The 20241-nt window shown below is 40.5% G+C and overlaps 1 protein-coding gene across 1 annotated transcript; it reads right to left on the bottom strand.

Moving 5' to 3' along the window:
• Window positions 1–200: 200 nt before the first annotated feature.
• Window positions 201–16655, bottom strand: inppl1b (inositol polyphosphate phosphatase-like 1b). The gene is made up of 27 exons (XM_034883649.1): window positions 15324–16655; window positions 14004–14067; window positions 11443–11581; window positions 11161–11275; window positions 10237–10377; window positions 9955–10042; window positions 9723–9800; window positions 9377–9514; window positions 9130–9244; window positions 8950–9050; window positions 8761–8863; window positions 8446–8642; window positions 7924–8041; window positions 7737–7833; window positions 7482–7620; window positions 7232–7331; window positions 6951–7039; window positions 5584–5665; window positions 4994–5083; window positions 4791–4904; window positions 4617–4705; window positions 4439–4526; window positions 3734–3886; window positions 3258–3339; window positions 1894–2689; window positions 1682–1797; window positions 201–1289 (listed from the first exon to the last, which is right to left on the bottom strand). The coding sequence occupies exons 1-27, from the start codon at window positions 15458–15460 to the stop codon at window positions 1196–1198; spliced, it is 3663 nt and encodes a 1220-aa protein (XP_034739540.1). The 5' UTR covers window positions 15461–16655; the 3' UTR covers window positions 201–1195.
• Between the last annotated feature and the right edge of the window lie 3586 nt (window positions 16656–20241).

Here is a 20241-nt window from a genome sequence, read left to right as displayed (position 1 = left end):
AATACTGGTCTTTATCAAACTAAAAAAATACTCTCTATGCATGTTTCAACAAGATTTTGAAAAACGAGAAAAAAACAGAAAACAGATGCAGACTTGCTGTTACTTTAAAAAGCAAAGACTACGATGCTTGGCTAAACCTGTCTAGTGTCACACAGTGTGTTGGCATGACTGTCATTCAAAGAAATAAGCATTATCTTTACCAAGTATTGTGACAATAAAGTGCCCCATGAATTGCATTTCTGGTTCTTCTGTTGCAACCCATATGCATTGCAGTAGTAGTAGTAGACTATTAAGAAGGCTACACCTCTGTTTTAGGTGGAATTAATCATTAAACAAAACATTCAAGCAGCATGGTGCGATGTTGTAAATCGAGCATTGAAATGGAGAAGACTTGAGGAAGTGATTTAGTTATTTTGATGTTTCCAGCTGCTCAACAGCATGAAATGACACTTGTGATTGCCTGGTGACAGTCAAGAGTTGCTTTATCCACTTTACTTTATAAAACACACACAGTGGACTGTGCACATACACAGTGGTACTGATTAAGTAACATGATAACAACAGTATGCAACAGTAAACAACATGAGATAACGGCAGGTCCTCTATACCAACTTTACAGCCGATGTTCGAGTAGATATGTACAGCTATGGATTTTATGCTCCATAGGTTTAATAGAGGGCTTTTACAAGCTCAGGTCCAGGCTCAATAATAGCAGAGTAATGGGAAGCACACAGTAGAAGGCATGAAGGTGAATGTTAAACACAAGCCTTGAGTTAACACTGGAAATTGAAGGACTATATTTTTATAGTCATTTAAAATTCACTTAAAAGGAAATCAATGAGACCTTGATATCATAAACAATATTTGCATGCGTGTCAGTAACTGGAGGGACACATTAAGGCTTTCCATTCATATCACCCACCGCTTTATTATATGTCAAGATGGATAGATGAGTGAAGCGAACAAGTACCCACTTCCTGCGTTATGTTTCCTTTGCTGTGTTGACACAGGCAAACTATTGTTACAGTATTGATCGAGTAAATGAAAAGACAGAAGGGCTCTGATAAAGTCCAGCTGATATGATTGATATCAAATTAGTCGGACCTCTCTGACATCTCGGTTCTGACAGTTGTCCAGTTCTAATTGAGCGGACTATGAGGCTTCGTACCAGCAAGGTTTTTTTCATCTCTCTATGTCAGTTCCAGTTCCTGGGCAGGTTCTCGAGAATCCTGCGTCGGTGTGAAGGGTTTGTCACTCCTGCGGCACATAGATCCTCCTCAGTGATACCACTGTAGAGAGGAGACATTAAATTAATCCCTGACTGGAAATTCAATATAACTTTATAGTTTGGTAAGTCTTTGTTAATACATGTGGTGCTAACATCTTTATTTCAACAGACCAGATGTATTTAAGCATTGGTGCCCAGTGAGGTTCTACAGTAAATGCTTATCTGACAGTCATGTTCAGTCGTGTCACTCAGATGAGCATGACTGTCACATGCACGTTAGTAATTTTATTAGGCCTAGAAATTATTATTCTAACTGTTGTGAGGTTATCTCTACAAACGAATGTACCCCGCTCTGTGTGTGTAGTAACCACATTATTTGTGTCTGTCTATGAAGTGAAGTAATGAGCCTAGCTAAGTACAGCATGTGGAACATGTTATCCAAAATCATTTTACCTGAAGTAATCCAGATCATCCCAGCCATTGAGGCTGAGTCCCAGGGTGTATTTTTGAAGACCCAGAGCACTGAGAAGCTCCCGCACGGTCTCTGGTGCACCTTGGAGGACAGACACCTGCGTTGAGGCAAAGCAGACAGAATAATTTACAGAAAACTGGGAGTGACATTTTTTTTTTTTTTTTTTAAAGAGTCTTTTGAAGTAGTATCATACCTCTTTCTCCCAGCTGTAGCCTCTATCTCCATGCATGGAGGGGCTATTTCTATAACTTGGCCTCTGGTTAAGTATGGTTGAGCATCTCTGCTCTGTGGGGAAGAAGTCCACTTCGCTGAGGGATTTGGCCATTTGCAAAGCAGTGAGGGAGTTATCCCCTGTAGGTCCAGGGGGCTGCTGATCCACCATCCAAGGAACAGAGACCTGAGAGTGTGCTATGTGAGTGGCGATGTAGGGGAAAGCTGACTGCGTCTTGGCTGCCCGACTAGGATTGGTTCTTTCTGGGAGAAGTTGATGTTGATCCCTTCTGGCTTTTTCCCTGATGATCGCTGAGTGATTCATATACAAGTTCCTCAGGTTCTTCTCGGGCAGTATAGAGTCTTGAGCATCCTTTTTTCCTTGGTATTTGTCACTGGGTTGTGAAGTCTGTTCCTGGTACTGTGACATGGCGGTGCTTGAGGTTGGAGGTATGGGAGATGGGTTGTTGGCCGGAAAAAGCTGATAGGAAGAGTTGGTTTGGGGTGTATGAAGGTCATTGGATGGAGTGTACTGAGGCAGGACGGCTGGAATTTCAATCTCTGTAAAGTCTGATCTGCGACACTGTCTTTTGTCAAAGCCCTGACGTCCTGAGATTTTTGGGAGCTGCAAGGCCTCATTTCCAGACCAGATCACCTGAGGGTCCCTTCGCTGGGGGAGAGCCTCCTCCACTCTGCGTGCCACTGAAACACCTTCAAAGATGAAGTAGGCCGGATTGGTATAGCTGCTTGGAGTACGTTTGGGAGGAGCCGCCAAAGACCTGCAATGAGTATACACATTTTACAGTTACAATTTCATGGTACTAAATGTGTCCTTAGTTCTTTCTTTACAAGCGTTTTTATGTGTTGTCTGGCATTCATCACTGTTAACGTTGCAGGTGTTCAAACCAATAGTGGCACGGTGCTAATAGAAACACAAGGGCTGCATTGATTTGGACATTTGGCTTCAGTAAATGGTGAGACGATGAAATACCATCTAAAAAGGAGTCCAGTTTGAGTAATACCCCCATGAGTTTGAAGGCTTATCAGATGTCAAAACACTACACCACAGCATTGAAAAAAACAAATACCATGAAAAAGCATTCATAGTTTTTCAGTATAATTTAGATAATATCTACTGTATCAAATTCACAAGAGTTGGGAACACATTTCTGAAAAGTATACAGTGGAAAGTGAGTCTAACTTTGAGCTTGGTTATGCTAAAAAAACAGCAGGTAAAACATGCTCACAATCTGCTGAGGATTGGGGGAGTTTTCCTCCAGAGAACCTTTCCTTGGAGGCTTTCTGCTGCTTTACACTGATGTTCAGAAACAATAAGGTGGTTCTCACCTGTTTATTGGAACCCGTGTAGATGCAGGAGACATGTGTTCCCTCACTGTACTTTTATCATCTTTCTCAAAATAGAACCAGTCTGAAAAAATGGAAATCACAGAAGAACCGGTGATCAACACATTCCATAATGAGCAAAACTTCCTTAAAATCTGTATGCTGCATGCAGGCCAAAAGCCATACCAGTTTGTTGTTGTAGTGCCTGACCTGGTGACACAAAATTCATCTGTCCTGTTTCAGTGTCTCAGGATGCATCTGGTCAGAGTCAGTCAATCAGGAGCCAAAAGAGGAAGCGGTCGATAGATACCAGCAAGTGTAAAGCCAAGCCAGGGATCGTTGAGGAACCAAATAGAGGAAGCAATGTAAGACTCACAAGAGAGTCAAAGAATGCGGTGACAGTGGAGATGAAAGTTTAGTGGGAAGTGATAGTGCAAGCAAAGCAGAGCGTAGGATATGAAAAGTTCAGACTGACTCACCGTAGGTCTTCTCCCTAGTTACTCGTCTGTCCTTGGGCACATGAACTCTGACCCGTCCTCTTATGGAGCCCATCTCCTCGCCTCGGTGACTCAAAAATGTTTCAAACTGCTCCGACGCACCAGTGAGTGAACGCAGAGCCACACAGCATTCACCTATGAAAAAAGAATCTTCATTAGATCAATAGGACTCTAACTTCTCACTCTGAAACAAAGTAGGGAGAGCATCCTATCCATCCAGATTGTTCCAGCATGATTTCCACAGACCTTGACATTGACTGTAGTTCAACCACAATAAAGGTCAATCGCATTTAATTTAGAGCAGTTCAGAAAATCATGAAAATTGTTATATATACTGCAACACTCAGTTCAGTGCCTTAAAATACAGTAATCCATGCACTTTTTATTTTATTTTCTGCCTTTTGGATAAAGATGAAAAAACTTTGAAACGGCAACTTTGCAAATTGATGTGTCATCTCCAACGTGATATTTTCAAATGTTTGGCTAAAATCTGCAAACTGTATCAAAATATAATGAAACTATCTGGATTAGTAGATAGCAACTGTGATAAGAATTTATAAAAAAAAAGAAGAAAATAAACAGCTTCAGGTTTTTGGATCTATTGTCATTCTAAGAGCACTCATTAGCCAACCTAGAGGGACATTATGAATGGAGAACTTTATTAGAATAAATAAATTTGTGACCAACCGTATGACTCAAACCCGTCACATGACTTGACAGACAACAGCAGGTGCTGTTCCTGAAGATACTCCATGTCAGACCTGATTGGAAGAAGCTATGACAGACACAAACAAACCACAAGTTCAGAATTTGACTTAAAAAACAACAACAATATTTTCCGCCATGTCCAAAATGAGCCTCTAACCTTTGGCAGTTGTTTGAAGGACCAGCCAAGTTTGAGAAACCTGGGAACATCCCAGCTCTGCGAGTCATTCTCATTTGAGCGTGGTGTCTCTGTAAAGAAAGACATGAACTAATCATTTGTGTCTTTGCTGCAAAATGGCTTCCTATGAAATGTTTTTTACATGTGGCACCATACCTTCAAGGCAAGACGAATGAAATTCAACAAAGAACTTTGCCTTGCTTGCCGTCTTCACAATGGCCTCGATGCCTTCGAGCTCTATCCAGGCCCTCTCCATGCTTGAATTTGTATCTGTGCGAGACAAATGCATGACAATGCTTTTCATGTAATGAAGGGATTCATTCCTATTCCATCTTGTTGGGCAACAACAATGACAGCACCTGTTTTGGAGCTGAACTGTGATGTCACTCCCACTTGGAATGTGGCAAAAACAGGTGAGTGATCACTTGTGAAGATGTCATCTGTGCAGCCTGGTGAGAGACAAATCCATCCTATTACTTTATTATTAGACAGGCAATAACAACACTAAATATCACTAAAAAGCTATTGTGAGGCAGATGAGTGGTCAGCAATATTCCACAAGATGTGACAAAAGAGTGATTTAGGAGACAAAAAGTAGTTCTGCTACTCCCCAGTATTTGTTATGTTTTGATAGTGTGCTGAGGTTAGTCAGAGACAGAAGCTCGGGCAGAATGAGAGGAAATGACTCTGTTTCTTTGTGGATCATAGACCAGGATGTGGTGGTCAACCGTTATTCCTTTTGAGGGTTGCTCTCTTTTGGCAGTGGTACAAATGAAAAAAAATGACCACAGATATCTAATTTGAGAATTCTGCATCAAAACCTTTGGCTATGGCAAGACTTAGGCACCGACCTCTCTGTGCTGCTCTTACATACAAACTGTACAAACAGACAACTGTTTACCTTTCTACTTTTGAATTTAATCTCTGTTTTCAAATCTCCAGATCTTACCATAGGCAGTGCAGATCATGTGCGTCTCTGGGTAGGACTTCCACAGAATCCTATCACACCATGATGGAACATTGACTCGCACCTACAGAAACATATTCAGGTACAAATTAACAACGTATTGTACAACAAATGAAATTGCCATATAGAAACTGTATGCAGTGAAGAATGCCTTCATCCCTGTTATATCAGAGGTTCCTTTTTTAGACTATGGGTTAACGCTTAACCTCCTATTTTTAGTGGTGACAGCAGCTGCTGTCAGTCATATATCCCTACAGGCGAACAAATTATCTCAATAAGTGAGTCAACTGTATATTTAGAATGCTTCTAGGGTCTTTTCTTTGTGGTTCTGCTTTGCTGGTACCATAAGCTAAGTAGGCCTATCACAAAATTAGCATCTGAGTTTAGAATACAATAAACACTAGACAACAATGTCATTCAGAAAAATGATTAAGGCCGTGATTTCTTGCCTTTTAATGCGACTTTTCAAATGTGCCGGAACCGAACTTAGTGTCGGTCACAGTGTAGTGTAGTGAACTATTTGTAGTGTAGTGAACTATGTGTCCACACTTGACACTTCAATGTGACCTGCCTGATCAGATAGTGATCGGATATATTTGCACTTGAATATAACTTTTTTGCATGCATCCAAAATGGCACTTGGTGCAAGAGAGAGTTCAATTTCTATATATTTTTTATTTTGTAAAGGTGGCAGGGACCGTACAAAACACACTTGGCAGAGAGCTCAACAGCGACAGAGGGTCTCTGCTGTACTCCAGCCCCTTGTTTTTTATCAAAGAGTAGCCACGAACAAAGCTCCGCTAATACGGTAATAAAACACCTATTCCCAATTAATTTCTCACGATAAAAGTCTCCCATTATTTTGAAATTTAAAAGCTTTTATAGTGAAGCAGCAAAATTTAGGAAATGTTGGGTCTTCATCAGCAGTAACTTAACAGAACTTCTACAATAGTGAAATAAAGTAGATATCCGAAAGTACAAACAGGACGTACAAGACATATGCATTATGCAAAATTCTTTAGTTCAGAGAGCAGTCCCGATTCCCTTTGCTCTCACTCTCAGGAGAGGAACCCCCATGAAACTGGGTGAAGAGAAACAAGCTCTCCTTTAACCTATTTTGCTGTTTGGGGAACATAAGTCATTCATGAAGTTTCTCCAGCGGTGTTGGGCGGTCTTCTCTGCTTCCTTCTAGGATGATGTTGTTTCAGATAACACAAGACCTACGTTTGAGTTTAAGGGCCCTGGCGGCTACTCAGAGGTGTGTATATCCTCAATCCTGCAGGAGCAGTTCTCATGTGCATTTCATCTGGTTTTTCTGAGCTGCCTTTGTGTAACAAGAAATGACTTACTCCTGAAGTCTTGTACTTTTGCCACAGGTAGCAGTCTCTAGAGCCCCGTTCATATCGATAGGTGGGTGGAAATGCAATCTTCTCTTCCTCTTTAACATGATCAAAACAGAGAAAGGGTGCAGAGTGATGTAAGCAAAGGTAGAGCCAAATCAAAATTAAATTGTATTTATTTGTTATCATTTATTTTGTTATTATAAAACAGCCTTAAAGTTAATTTACAATAACTATCAGATATTATAGATTTCAATACAGAACAAGGTCAATTGAAAACTGAAACTCACTGAAATTGAGAAAGGACTTCCTCTTGTGTCTCTCTCGGGTCAGCTGGTCTGCACACATGAGCTCCTCAAACTCTCTCTTTGATACATGTTTTAGTATGTCCTGGAGTCATTGAGGACCAGAAAGAAGCAGTAACATCAATGTCTGGGCATTTTTCAATTGACCATCAGCCATATGTTCCATCAATCAGTTTTCAAGAGTGCTTAGAACACTTAAAAAAACAGCAATGAATAATAAAGAAATCGATCTGACCTGTACATCCAAGTCGAGTCTGTAGTTGAGGTCTCCACACCATAAGAGATGGGTGAAGCGCAGGCTGATGTCGAAGGCACTGAGCTGTTTGTCGCCCAGAGAAAGCAGTCTCAGGATGTCCACAAAGTTCTGGTTCCTCCTAAACATAACATACATTACAGGAGACAATTCTAATTTTTTCTTATTCTGCTTAGCAATAAAACAGGGGCACACAAATGTTGTGTTACACATACAGTATGTATCCACACAAAGTACCTCAGGACTTTCTCACTTCCAGAGGTAAGGTGGCAGTTGACAAACCCAAAAGATGTTCCATTGAAGAGGAGCGAGACCCCAACAGCTCCCTTGTTTCCTGAAACAGAAACACTCAACCTCAAACCTCCAGGTTAATTAACACAAATTTGGGTTCTTGTTAATTGTGCACTATCATGGCAGTCTCTACCCAATGTGTTTCCCAAACCAGTCTTCACACTGGCTGTGTTCACATGGCTGATGCGACTTTCGTGCTCCGGCTTCACAAACACAGCCAGCCTTATATTCCAGAGGGACTGTACTGCCACCTACAGGACAAGGTTCCACATTACTTCTTATTGGTGACAAGAACAGTTTCCAACTATTCAAAAAACACATAATTAACAGATTTCTAATTTCTAAAGTCTGGCTTGCATTCAGTTAACGCAGCCACTGACACAGATGCTTTTATGCAAAATAAAAAGTGTTGCTTTCATTCTGATTTACACCATAAATACAAATATTGACCTCAAAACTATAATCTATGATTGATTTAATTGATTGTACGTATGTCTTCCCAAAATAACGCTGGCAAAATATCAAAAGCTCTCACAATCCTTCATATAATCTGAGAAACTATATATATATATATATATATATATATATATATATATATATATATATATATATATATAGCATAAGTATAACCACTTTAGGTAAAAAAAAAAATTACTTGTTTAAAATCGATGTGAGTGTAGCTGCGAAGGGTTGCTTTAATTTGTTCTGTCCATTCTCTCTCCCCCTGAGGGTTTTCCTGAGTCCCCAAGGCATAGATGTCATGAGGGAGCAAGGCGGTCGAGTCATCAGGGGTGTGGCCCAAACCGCAGCAGGTCACCCACGACTGTAGGCTGCGAGGAGGAGGGGAACCACCTGTGCACACAAAACAACATAATAAATAATAATAATCTTTTTAATAGCTTCTTTTCTGCCTCTAATTCAACTTCTGTTGCCTAACAGTGAAAGAGACTGTCGCCACATTTATGGTTACCCATGTTCCAGGTGCCAACAAACACAGAGATCACGTCAGGTTCCTTCAGCTGAGAGTGCCTGGTTTTCATCAGCTGGAGGAGTTGGCAGAAGGCGTCACGTTTCTGAAAGAGATGAGAGACACTTAATAAATTATAGGAAAGGAAACAGTGGATCCCAGGTTATAATAAAGACAATCATTTTTTCTTACCCGTGCACTCTCAAACGTCATCTCCCGTGGTGTGTTGTTGCTGCTGTCAACCACCATGCGTACCTTGGCCGGACTGCTCTGGAACTTGACAATCTGAAGAACTGACACACAGCAGATAATTATACAATATATCTGCAAGCAAGTTTGTTTTAGGCACTAAAACAGTAAATATTTTCTTACTTCTGTCATGTGAGACCCTCTCTATGCCGAATGAACCAGCCTTCCTGTCAAAGAGCAACACTCCTGTGTCCACATCCACAGAAACCGTCTGTCTGCCATACCTCACCATCTTCACCTGGATGCACCAAGACAAACAGCTGTTAATACATTTACATAGTCAAGAGATCAATTGAATGTTTGTCTTACCCAATGTCATATATGATTAAAAAAAATATTAACAAAATGTAACTTTTTACACCTGATTTACCTGAAAGGAGTGGACTGGCAGCTGTCTGAAATGGTTCTTGACAGATGTAACGTTGGTGGGTGTTGGTTCAGGAGGGGGTGGGTTTGACTGCACTGCCAGATTGTGATTCGTCACCGCATCTTGTAATGCTTTTAATACCTGTTTGAGCAGAAAATTTGCAGTGATACAATCTAACCAGTGCTGTCCATCACAAACAAGACTGCTTTGTTTTTCATCCCTCATTGTGAAAACATCCTCATTCAACAACCACTAAAAGTTACAAGACTGTGAGCGTTATCACTCATTAATCTTGCCATGATAAAGAAAGACCATAAATTGATAACTTTGTGCAATTTCATAGACATACCTTTTTCTCCAAAGAAGAAAGGAGGCTGACCAAAGCTGAAATCTTACACAACAGGCTGTCTAGTTCCATCTTTGAGCCCTTGTTCCAAAAAAATACAAGATGAAGAGGCACAAGGAGTTAATGAATTATGTATGAGAAGGCACCAGTTAGGCCTATAGTGCTGGGTTACCATTTTAGAAATTACAATAAGTTAAAGCTCTTTGGAAAGTATGGTGAAGGGTTTGTATTGTACCTGTACTTTGGTGTGTGTTAAAGAGCAGCTAGGATGGTCAAAGACCTTGGCCAGGGTTTCCAGACTTGAGAGAGTCAGCTCAATCTCACTGTCGATCAGACCAATACACATTTGTTTAATGACGATACCATCTATTCACATACATTTTAGTGTAGGGCATCTACTGCGTGTATTTAATAACCAATACTAAAAAATATGCAGAATTATCAGTGTACTGCATTGTACTAGTCCGTACACCAGTTTTCACGTACAGTTCATAGTTAACAATAATTGCATGCAAACCTGTTTAAACCTTGGCACGCAGTACCAAGAGTGCGCCTTAGGTGGCAGAGAGTTGTTGCGCCTTTGTGCACATTCTCAATGTCAAGAGGCAGCTCAGTGAAGAGATAGTCATTGAGTAGAGTGATCAGCTCACCAGAAGTACTGTAAACAGGGTAAAACAGGCAAACTTCAGACTGTAATATTTTGAAGCTGTACAAAACATTTTTGCTTTCTGGACATTCCATTCATTATATCTCCTAGCAAAAACCGCAGAGCAGATACTATACATCAGTACTGTTTACTAATAGGCCAAAAAGTGTTTCACACTGTTTTGCATGTTGCTTTCTCATTGCTTGATTGCCAACAGGTGCATATTTAAATGAGAAAATGTTCTGAACATAACAGATGGCCGACCCCCATGAGGAATTCTAAGTAATTACAACAAAACTGTCAGCACATCCACATGATACAAGCTTTAGGTGATCACGCACGCGCCCCAACCCCTCCTCCACACAGTTGCTAGTAGCCAAGGAGGAAACTGATTTTTTTTAAATGTTGGACTCTTCAAAAGAGGTATTTTTCTTCACTCAAGTTTCACTCAATCTTCTGAACAAAACCATATGTAGAAATACAGAGGGAGTTGTGTGGAGCTGATAGTCTTGATTAGCTTTGTAGCAACTCATTTGGCAATGGCATAAATAACGTAACGGACGTTTATTAATATTAAAAGCTTACGCACTAAAGCTTTACTGTGACACTATAAACACCTCACGTCAATTAACAGTCATAGCTATAAATCGATCCGCTATTGTCGCACAAACAAAGCAGCTGTCAAATAGAACACATGTGTTAAGAAAGCTACACATGCAACATAGAAAGGCATTATGTAAGAAACATATTTTTTCAAATTGATCACAGTTTTGCATTTAGGCTGGATAATCGTACCTGGATGTGTTAAGCTCCTGCAACTTATCCAGGAATAGGGCATGAGGGGCTGGTTTAGCTGGTGGTCCTGGCACTGTGTTGACAATGACTGGAACTACGGGGGGCTTCTCATCATCTGTAGAGGCATCAAAACATAACATCAAACATCAATAATTAGCAATGAATTGTGCAGCCCTGAAAAGGAGCACACCTTTTTCTTAGGTATGTATTATTTTCTTATGTATGCACTTGTACATGTATTCAAGTGTTGAATGATTTGTTGTGATCAGCTAGTGGGCCCACCTGAGCTCTCCTCCCCGGTGTCTGTATCACGGGGAACAGCATAGAGCAGAGGAGTGACCAGGCCCTTGTGTGGATGCTGGTACCCTAACACCAGGTCCTCCAGTGTCCGGAAACAGTTTACCTGCACCCCCTGTGTTGTCTGTAAGACACAGACACACAAAGACACACAGACACACAGACACACGCATGTACATTAAAATATATGTAGCAGTTTCAAATCAATTTAGCTCTTAATTTGCTCTTCAAAACTTAAAAACTACTATAATATGACAAATGTATTAATCCCCCAGGAGGAAACTGAGTGCCACCATACAAATAGGACAGACAACAGGTGAGACAATAGGAGAAGACATACACATCCCAAGACGATACAAAATAAGGTGAGCGCACAGCATTGTAAGTCTAAGCATAAATGGGACTAGTATATGACATAAAAATCAACAAATTCAAGCACCAAAATTAACACAATCCTCAGTACAACCAACAATCTTGTCGTGAACATGAGTTCATCATTGTGATCATAAACATTACCACTCAGCAAAAATGTTCATCAAAAACCTTAACCGCAACAGATACAAAATATTCCTGAAGCTCTGTGTTAAACTTACTCTGTGGAATACAGCAAAAAAAATTATTGTGATGAGGGTCTACAGTGTCAAGGATTTACTAAATGCCATGCTACTGCAACTTCACTTATTGTTTGCAACTTTTTTGTTTGTAAAGCAGAGATGAATAAACTTTCTTTCAAAATACCCTTGGAATACATATTATGTTATGATGTCTAAATCTTATATTGTATGCACTGAATTGAACATAAAGTGAAATGACTGCCCATTTCTGATATGCATACTTTGTGTGGGTATTAGTGGATGTTTCCTTACATGACTGCCCCCTCTTCTAGTAAATGTTGCTTGGTAGAAAAAAAGAGAAGTGTTTATTTGCATGACAGAAAAAGAAACACACAGATGATTTGCGGGGGGTGGTTTAGAAAGCTCTGGCCAACACCAAACAGCAGATGCAACATCACTGACAGCTACTTCCTGGCTTCAGCAGCAGATGTCTGTCATCTTTCACTGTGGGTCAACTTTCCCACTTAGTCTAAAAAGCCTCCCCAAAAACATGGCAGGATGCTTTCCCATATGTTCACACATTTAAGCCACAAGCACAAGCCAGCCTTCTATTAAACATACATCCATGTTATATGCAATTTTTTTCTCCTGTTTATCATTTTTTGATTTTAACATACAGAACTCGAATTTTAAATATTCCCGTGTAAAATAAGTAACTTAAATGTACATATACATGCCATGTTTTAGCTGCTTTATCTACACTTAAGCTACACTTCCGTGTCCCTCAAAGCAGTACAGGCAGAAATTTAGATTAAATAAAAATAAGTTGTGTACAGGTGCTGTGCACGCATACTCCTAACACTAGCAGTCACATGCACAAAATCAAGAGGGTTCACATTAGCCCACAAACACAAGCAAGCTCTTTTCCTGTGCCCTCTTTTTAGAAGTTTTTGTTTTCATTTTGCGGTGAAAGAAACTGTTTTTTCTCTCGAGCTACCCGTCTGTTTTACCAAAAAGTCTTCAAATAGTATCTTTGTACCACAAGGATCTCTTGAAAAGCAATTAAAAAGAAATGACAAGGAATAAAAGACAGTGAGAAAAAAATTGGGCCCCAAAATATCTCCATGACCATCTTGGAAACACAAAAAAAGGCAAGCATGCGACTTGTGAGTTGAACAAATCCACTGAGGGAAAATATGTACTGGAGGTTTATACTGATGGCAGTGGAAACACAACTGAAAAAGCAATAGAGTTTAAGAGATTCATTTGAAAGCAGATCACTTTTCCAAGTTGGTGGATTAAAAAAAGACTGAAAGACAATCATTGTTAAAAGTTTAATATGCAGACAAACAGTAGTTTAAAAAAAAAACTAAATAATTTGTGGCTCTGGTCCTGAAACTATTCTGTTTTGGCACTCTCTTGCTGTCTCTCAACGACTGTGTGTGTGTGTGCTTGTGTGGTTTGAAACTTTTTGCTTTTTTTTTTTTTTTTTTTCATCGAATAATTAGGTCATTTGCTGACGTAATGCCCCCCTGGTCAGAGTATCAGAAACATACCCTTACTGGTTTAAAGCCTGCCACATCCAACAAACTCAATATGTCTAATACAAACACCCATGTAAATACACATAACAAATAAGCACACCCATTGGTCAATGACCTAGTGTGTGGGTTGAGTAGGAATCTCTGAGACATAAAAACAATTTCTCCTCTGTGCTGCTGAGCAAATTCGGCAAACATGCTGCCACATGGCAGAGATGCCATTCAGACAACAAGGCTACGGCAGTCCTAACACAGCCAGTGCAGAGAGGAAACACAAACATCTTCCTGTTCTCCCCCTGCAACAGGCAATAACAAACCATTGTTTGATCCCTCTGACTGCATCTGACCGGCTGTGCCGCTCATGATGTATCCAGTTTGTGCCAAGATATCTATTATGTTTCACTTTCCTGTCAGGCAGATGATTCAGTGCTGTATGGTGATGAACACTCACCTGAACTGCTAGGAGGCCGTCTGCATCGGGAAGAATTCGATAGGTGTGAACGTGACGTTGGAACCTTTGGATACCAAAAATAACTGTTAATAATGCCATGGCAAATTACTACAACACTCTTCTGAGCAAACCTTCAAAAGGAAAAAAATACTTAAATGTATTGTTTAAATAAGGACCAGATGTCTAGCCGTAGTTAAAGACACTGTAACCTTCTTAACAAGGCGCCAGTTGTTTTACAGATCACTAATGACGTGGCTTGTTTTACAATGTTTGAGAGGCACTTAGATCATCATCTCCATCAGTCACGTCAGAGGAATTTGTTTTAGGCAGCACCTAAAGATGATGCCAGCTTTAAATCAGTCAGCTACTGTATATTACCTGAACAAACGGGGAACCATGATAGCAGAATAACTCAACACAATGTGTGGACATATTTACCAAAAGAAGGAATGACATGTTGAGAAAATAACGAAGGGAAAGAAGGGAGCACTGCGAGCAGCCCAGCTCAGCTTTCAGGAATGTATCTGGCTCGGGCTGATGAGCAGTTAGAGTAGTGCGGTCGCTGGAACTCCCGCCCTCTTTCAGGGGCCCCATGGAAGAAATAGGGGTAAGAGGAGAAACAGGGAGTCCTGGGCCAGGGTTTGACTGGCTTAGATGAACTATGTTCGGACAGGACAGTGTGACAAGTCGGGAGAGGTTGTGAGGTTGGCCCAACCTGTACGCAGCAGCCTTTCTCTGCTGGCAGATGAAGGAGAAAGTGATGGATATGACAGGGGGGGTGAAGCTGCTGAATCAATTTACAGATGGGGACATTCCGCGGAAATGTTGTGTTTATGAATAGTTTGTAATCCTATACGCCAAAATCAAAAGGTTTTTCAAGATTAGGTCATTGGTGTTGGTTTTACATAAAGTAGAACTGTTTTTTCTCACATGATGCAGCGTTTACTACTTCCTGAGTGAATCATCCATTAAGTATTTTTAAAGAGGTGGAGCACATACAATTAAAAAATATAAAGTAACATTCAGTAACTTGTATAAACAAAGATTTGTGGTGAGTCACATTCTGTTTCTTTTCCTAAAGTTTTAGATAGCATTGCTGATAAGACTGCTTTACACTTACAGAAATACAAATACATTTACAGTACAAGCTAACAGGTGGTTGTAGGTACCGTTTTAGATAAAGTGATCTTTAAGTACCTCCGATGATAGGTTTGATTATGATTGGTAAGATAACCTTGCTAACTAGGTGATTGTGTGTGTGTGTGTGTGTGTGTGTGTGTGTGTGTGTGTGTGTGTGTGTGTGTGTGTGTGTATACTTACAGCAGGCACAATGCATATGCTCCTGGCACAGACTCACTGTCTCTCACTAGGTAGCTGCCATCCCTCCCTGCCCGTGCCAGCAAGTCCTCTGCATGCACACGGCTAATGTCCCGATGATACCATGCTGCCGTGGCCATGGCAATCAACGTTTTGAGATATGGTCATAAAAATTATCCTCATGAGGTGATGAACTTCACGTAGCCCAAAGTTTACTGTAAAACTTGTCACAACATAATGCCGGCGGACTGTCGTTCACGTTGTAAGTGACAGTGTCAGTGGAATGGTCTACTTTAGTGTTTAGAACTTTCCCATGATCCTTTTCTTCATGATAAAAGTGTCAAGCAGACAACCCATCACCTTTTCTATTCCAGTTAGCAGGCTCCGGGACCCTGTTGGTTCCTTCTGGGTCACACATCTTGTTGCAGTGGAGGAATAAAGAAGCAACATTCAGCTGATTGTGAGGTTAGTCCACTCTTACAACCGTCTGCCCCTCAACAGATGTCCACCTTTCTGTGATAATGTCCGTGTGTAGAGGGTCCCTGTTTCGGTTTGTGGTTGGAAGTTGCTGCACACAGGTGGGTGTGTTGCTCCAACGAACTCAAACCATCACAGCAGCGCAAGGGAGGAAGGTAAAGGAAAAAAAGTGAGAGGTGCTGCACAGTCTGAATGAAGCAGCCACCCCTGAGGCAATGGCCGTGCCTCTAGCTTAACCACAAACACAAGCCCTCCTCTTGTCCCAAAACAGAAAGCCTACATGCAAACAACAGCAAAATAAGAACCAAGAATGGCAAAACAAACAAATCAAGCCACACACACACACACCGCCCACACACTCACATGCGCACACAGCAGAGACAGAAACATACCAGATGGAACTCAGTCAGCACTAAAACCAGACAGGCATGCAAAAGAAACCAGACTAATTCAAATGATTTCCCAGCTCTGTTGCCATATTAGGGAATAGGAACGCCCTCCAAAAGGTTCAGCTGATGACTGCAGTTGTCTTTGCTTCTTCCAGGCCCAGATTCCATTTAGAGTGTGTCGTGGTTGGATGAGGGCTACTCCAGGGGTCTCACTTTCATGCTGGAAGTTTGTGCTTTCAGTAGATTCCCGTCTGTACTGGCGTGGTCTCCAGCGGTTCTTCAGAGTGCTGTCAGACCAGAGGGAGGGAGCTAGAAAGGCAGAGGAAAACCCTGTTAGAGTGCAGGGCAGACAGAGGAAGTGACTCGACATTCCTGATGGCGGACATAGCCAGGAGAATTCTTGCGAGGGGCTGAACTTCACTAGCAGTGTGTGAAACAGCGGACTGCTTCCTTTCTCTCTCTCTCTCTCTCTCTCTCTCTCTCTCTCTCTCTCTCTCTTTCTCTCTCTCTCTCTTGTCTCTTTACTTCTTCCTCCTTCAGCCCCTGTCCTAAAATTCCAAACACAAAACACAGTTTACCACACATAGGTTAGCTGTCCGGGTAATCCTCAGATTCTTCCTTGTTTTTTTATAGTCTTTCCCTTTGGACGTTTCATCCTCTGGCAGACCTTTTTGCTTTCTTTCATCCTCTTTTTTTCCTGTCTCAACCTTTTTTTTGTCCACTTCCTTAAACTTGCCTTCCACTTTTGCTCACTCCTTCCCTCTCAGCAAAAAAGCAACCTCCATATGGTTATGATCATCCTTCATCTTCTTATTTTTGCCCTCTTAGAACTTCGACCAATACTCAGCCCTCCTACTTCTCTATTAGCTAAAGCGTATAACTCTGTGGGAAGCTGTTTAGTCCCATATTTGCTGTTCTGCCTCTCACTGCTCAGCAGAAATGTGCAACCACTAACTGCAGGCCCCATAAAACAAATAGACACAATTAAATCCCAATCTGATGACATATCAATATAACCCTCAATCTGTAATATGCTCCTTTTAACATGAGCACACTACAGCACATAACTGAAAGATATAATGTATCATATGCCATTGAGGATGTACAGTGATGCTTTGAATTTAATGCTAACGTTGACATGCTAACATGTTTACAATAACAATGAAAACATGCCGCTGTCAGAGATCTTTACCATCATGACCATCTTAGTTTAATGTGTTAGCCTGCTAACATTTAGCACTTAACACAATGTAAAACTTGGGCTGAGGGGAATGTCGTACATTTTGCAGGTATTTGGTCATGATCATAGATCCTAGATGTAAATTAAAGGTATAGCTCTGGTACAGTTTACCAAACCACAATATTGCATCAGCTTAGTACCAAAAGCCCCATTCCTTAGAGAGAGATGGTTCCGCTCTCTCTTCTCCATCTAGTTCTATAAAAATGCTCTGCTTATGCAAGCAGTGGCTTGGACAGGGTACTGAGACAGACACTGAGACAACTAATTAAGACTATCAGCCCCACACAACTCTCTCTGTATTTCTCAGTCGGTCTATGTTTAGAATATTCGGAAGGCCACGGAAGGCTTGTATCATGTGGACATGCCACATGATACAATTATGTTGAATTATCCAATCCAACTTTATTCGTAAAGCACATTTTAAACAACCATGTTGACCAAAGTGCTGGACATTGACACGATTATAAACACAGGAATAACAAAACAAACATTTCAAACAAATAACTCACTAGAAAGATAAAATGCAGAATAGAACTCTCAAGCCGGTTTAAAGGCCAATGAATAAAAGTAAGTTTTAAGTCGTGATTTAAAAATGTGAATGCTGGGGGCCAATCTGACATGCAGAGGCAATTCATTCCAAAGCCTTGGGGCCAGTAACAAGACAAATCAATGGTAATTACATGTTCATGAGGTATAAAGCTTTTAGGCAGGGCCATTTTCCTTTTTCTACTTCAACCCAGATGTGGTTTTGTTTGCAAATTGAAGCGCAGAGGTTGTATCAGAATGACTGTGAATTCCAAAATTATATTACACAGAAAGGAAGATAGGGCTTTTTGAAAGAAACCTGAGCACTGTCAGTTTTCAGATTGTATGACTGTTACCTGCCCAAACTGTGGCTGCAAATTTGGAGTTACATAAGACTCTTATGTTTAAAGGGCCTACTGCTCCCACATATTACTACTCTTCCAAAAACAATTGTTGAATTTGGTTTTGTTCTGTCTGGACAGCTTTAAAGAGATCTCAGACTTTGGCCACATGTCACAGTTGAATCTATCCAATCTAATTCATTACCCATCACTGCCAATGTGCAACAATCCATCCATTAAACTCATCATCCAGCTCCCTCAATAATCAATGAATTACACCAGGAAAAGATCCTCCACCAATCCATCGGATTAAACTCTCTGTGTGCTTCAAGGTTGGAATGTCGTAGTCTAAAAGCAAAGGGGAGGCGGGTATTAGCAAGTCACACACACACTTCACAGTGTCTTTCAAATGTGACAGATTACAGAAGACAGCAGAGAAGACTTATTGTCAAAATTTAGGGTACGGTAAGTGAGCCTTTTTCTTGCTGACCAACGGCACATTAGAAATACATTGATAATGATAATTAATTATTAAATTTCATCAGTGGTCCTTATGATTGAATTGCTCTTGGATTGGTAAATCATATAGTGATTTAAAAAAAAGAAGGAAAAAAAGACTAATAATAAAAAATGTATGTTTTTGGAAAAAGACTCTGTATAAAATCCAACAATAAACTGAACAATCCAAAAAATAACTATCCAAAATCCAAAACCAACCAGTAAGTTATTCAGTCTTTCGATATGTTTATTTGCAGACTACATAACTTCGCAGTCAATATGTCAAAGCAAGCATCAGAAGACATTCACTGTTTCACTTAATACACTTACAGCTATGTCATTGGAGGTCAACATTCACGCCTTTTCAAAGTATTTTTAATTTATTAGTATTATATTAAGACGGTTTTGTTTCTTTTAAACATTTATTTCCAAAGTGGGAACATAGAAGTTTTGGGCTTTGTAAGAAAAGTTTGAGCACTTTCAGTTTTCAGATGCATGCTGACTCAAAATAAACAGGAAATACCAAATGTCAATTCTTTTGAAACTGCCCCAATTAATGGAGACAAGAAAAGGCTCAGGCTCCATGCAGGGATCAAGGTGGAGTCATATGTTACAATTTAACATCTTAAGAGAAGTTTTACAGGATATGGATAGATCCTGATTAAGGTGGATTGTCTGTATTTGATTATTGAAGAGAGGTTTACAAGATAAAGGAAAGGTTTAACAGAAATACTTGGCACACACAAGAAAGAGGCTAACACCACTAAGGATCACCTGTTTGTTTCTGGCTACATGGAGCAAAGGGGGAATAACTGGAAATGGTGTGCATAGAAATATAGAAATATGAACCAATCGGCCACATGGTGGCGCTGTAATTAAGGCTTTGAAACGTAAACTTTGAAAGGCCACGCCCCCCACACAGTGAAGTCCAACTGACTTGAAATGTCTCACACAGGTGCAGCTTAATGTGCCTAATGTACAACAAAGCCTCAAGGATCATTAAGGTCCGCCTTAAAAACTCTTCCACCATTTAGAATTTGAGAGTTGAGTAGCATTACACACATTTTGCTATAAATCATATATTCATTGTCCAATCATCACAAATCTCTCAGGATATGTCTTAAGCACCTGAACCACGCCCTGAAAGTTTCATTCAAACTGAACACCAGGGGGCGCTATACATACAAACTTACTGCAGGTGATATTGGGCAAATCAGGCTTTAAATAACTAAGTCCAATCAACACAAAATTTCCAGGAAATATCTACATCATGACCTCACACATACAATGCAAGTCTCATTCAAACTGACCACCGGGGAGGGGGGTTTAAATGCGCAATAATTAGACGTGGAATGACGCAAATCAAGGTTCAAGCTTGGAATCGCAGCTTGCGGCTTTGTTAGCAATTTTTGTGTTGGTCATCTGCTTTTCTCAAATTGACGTGAGCTGGA

The sequence above is a fragment of the Etheostoma cragini genome, chromosome 10 (assembly GCF_013103735.1).
Source record: "Etheostoma cragini isolate CJK2018 chromosome 10, CSU_Ecrag_1.0, whole genome shotgun sequence".
In the NCBI taxonomy this organism is placed as follows: Eukaryota; Metazoa; Chordata; class Actinopteri; order Perciformes; family Percidae; genus Etheostoma; species Etheostoma cragini.
Note: the sequence above shows the minus strand (reverse complement) of the source record. Positions and strands in the feature narration are given on the sequence as shown.

Excerpts from the sequence above, each read along its gene's own strand:
- inppl1b (XM_034883649.1), bottom strand. The coding sequence starts at position 15,460 with ATGGCCACGGCAGCATGGTATCATCGGGACATTAGCCGTGTGCATGCA. Across the intron at positions 2,690-3,257 it reads ACACGGGTTCCAATAAACAG|GTCTTTGGCGGCTCCTCCCA; the intron begins GTGAGAACCACC and ends TACTCATTGCAG. Across the intron at positions 1,290-1,681 it reads GATGATCTGGATTACTTCAG|TGGTATCACTGAGGAGGATC; the intron begins GTAAAATGATTT and ends TCCTCTCTACAG.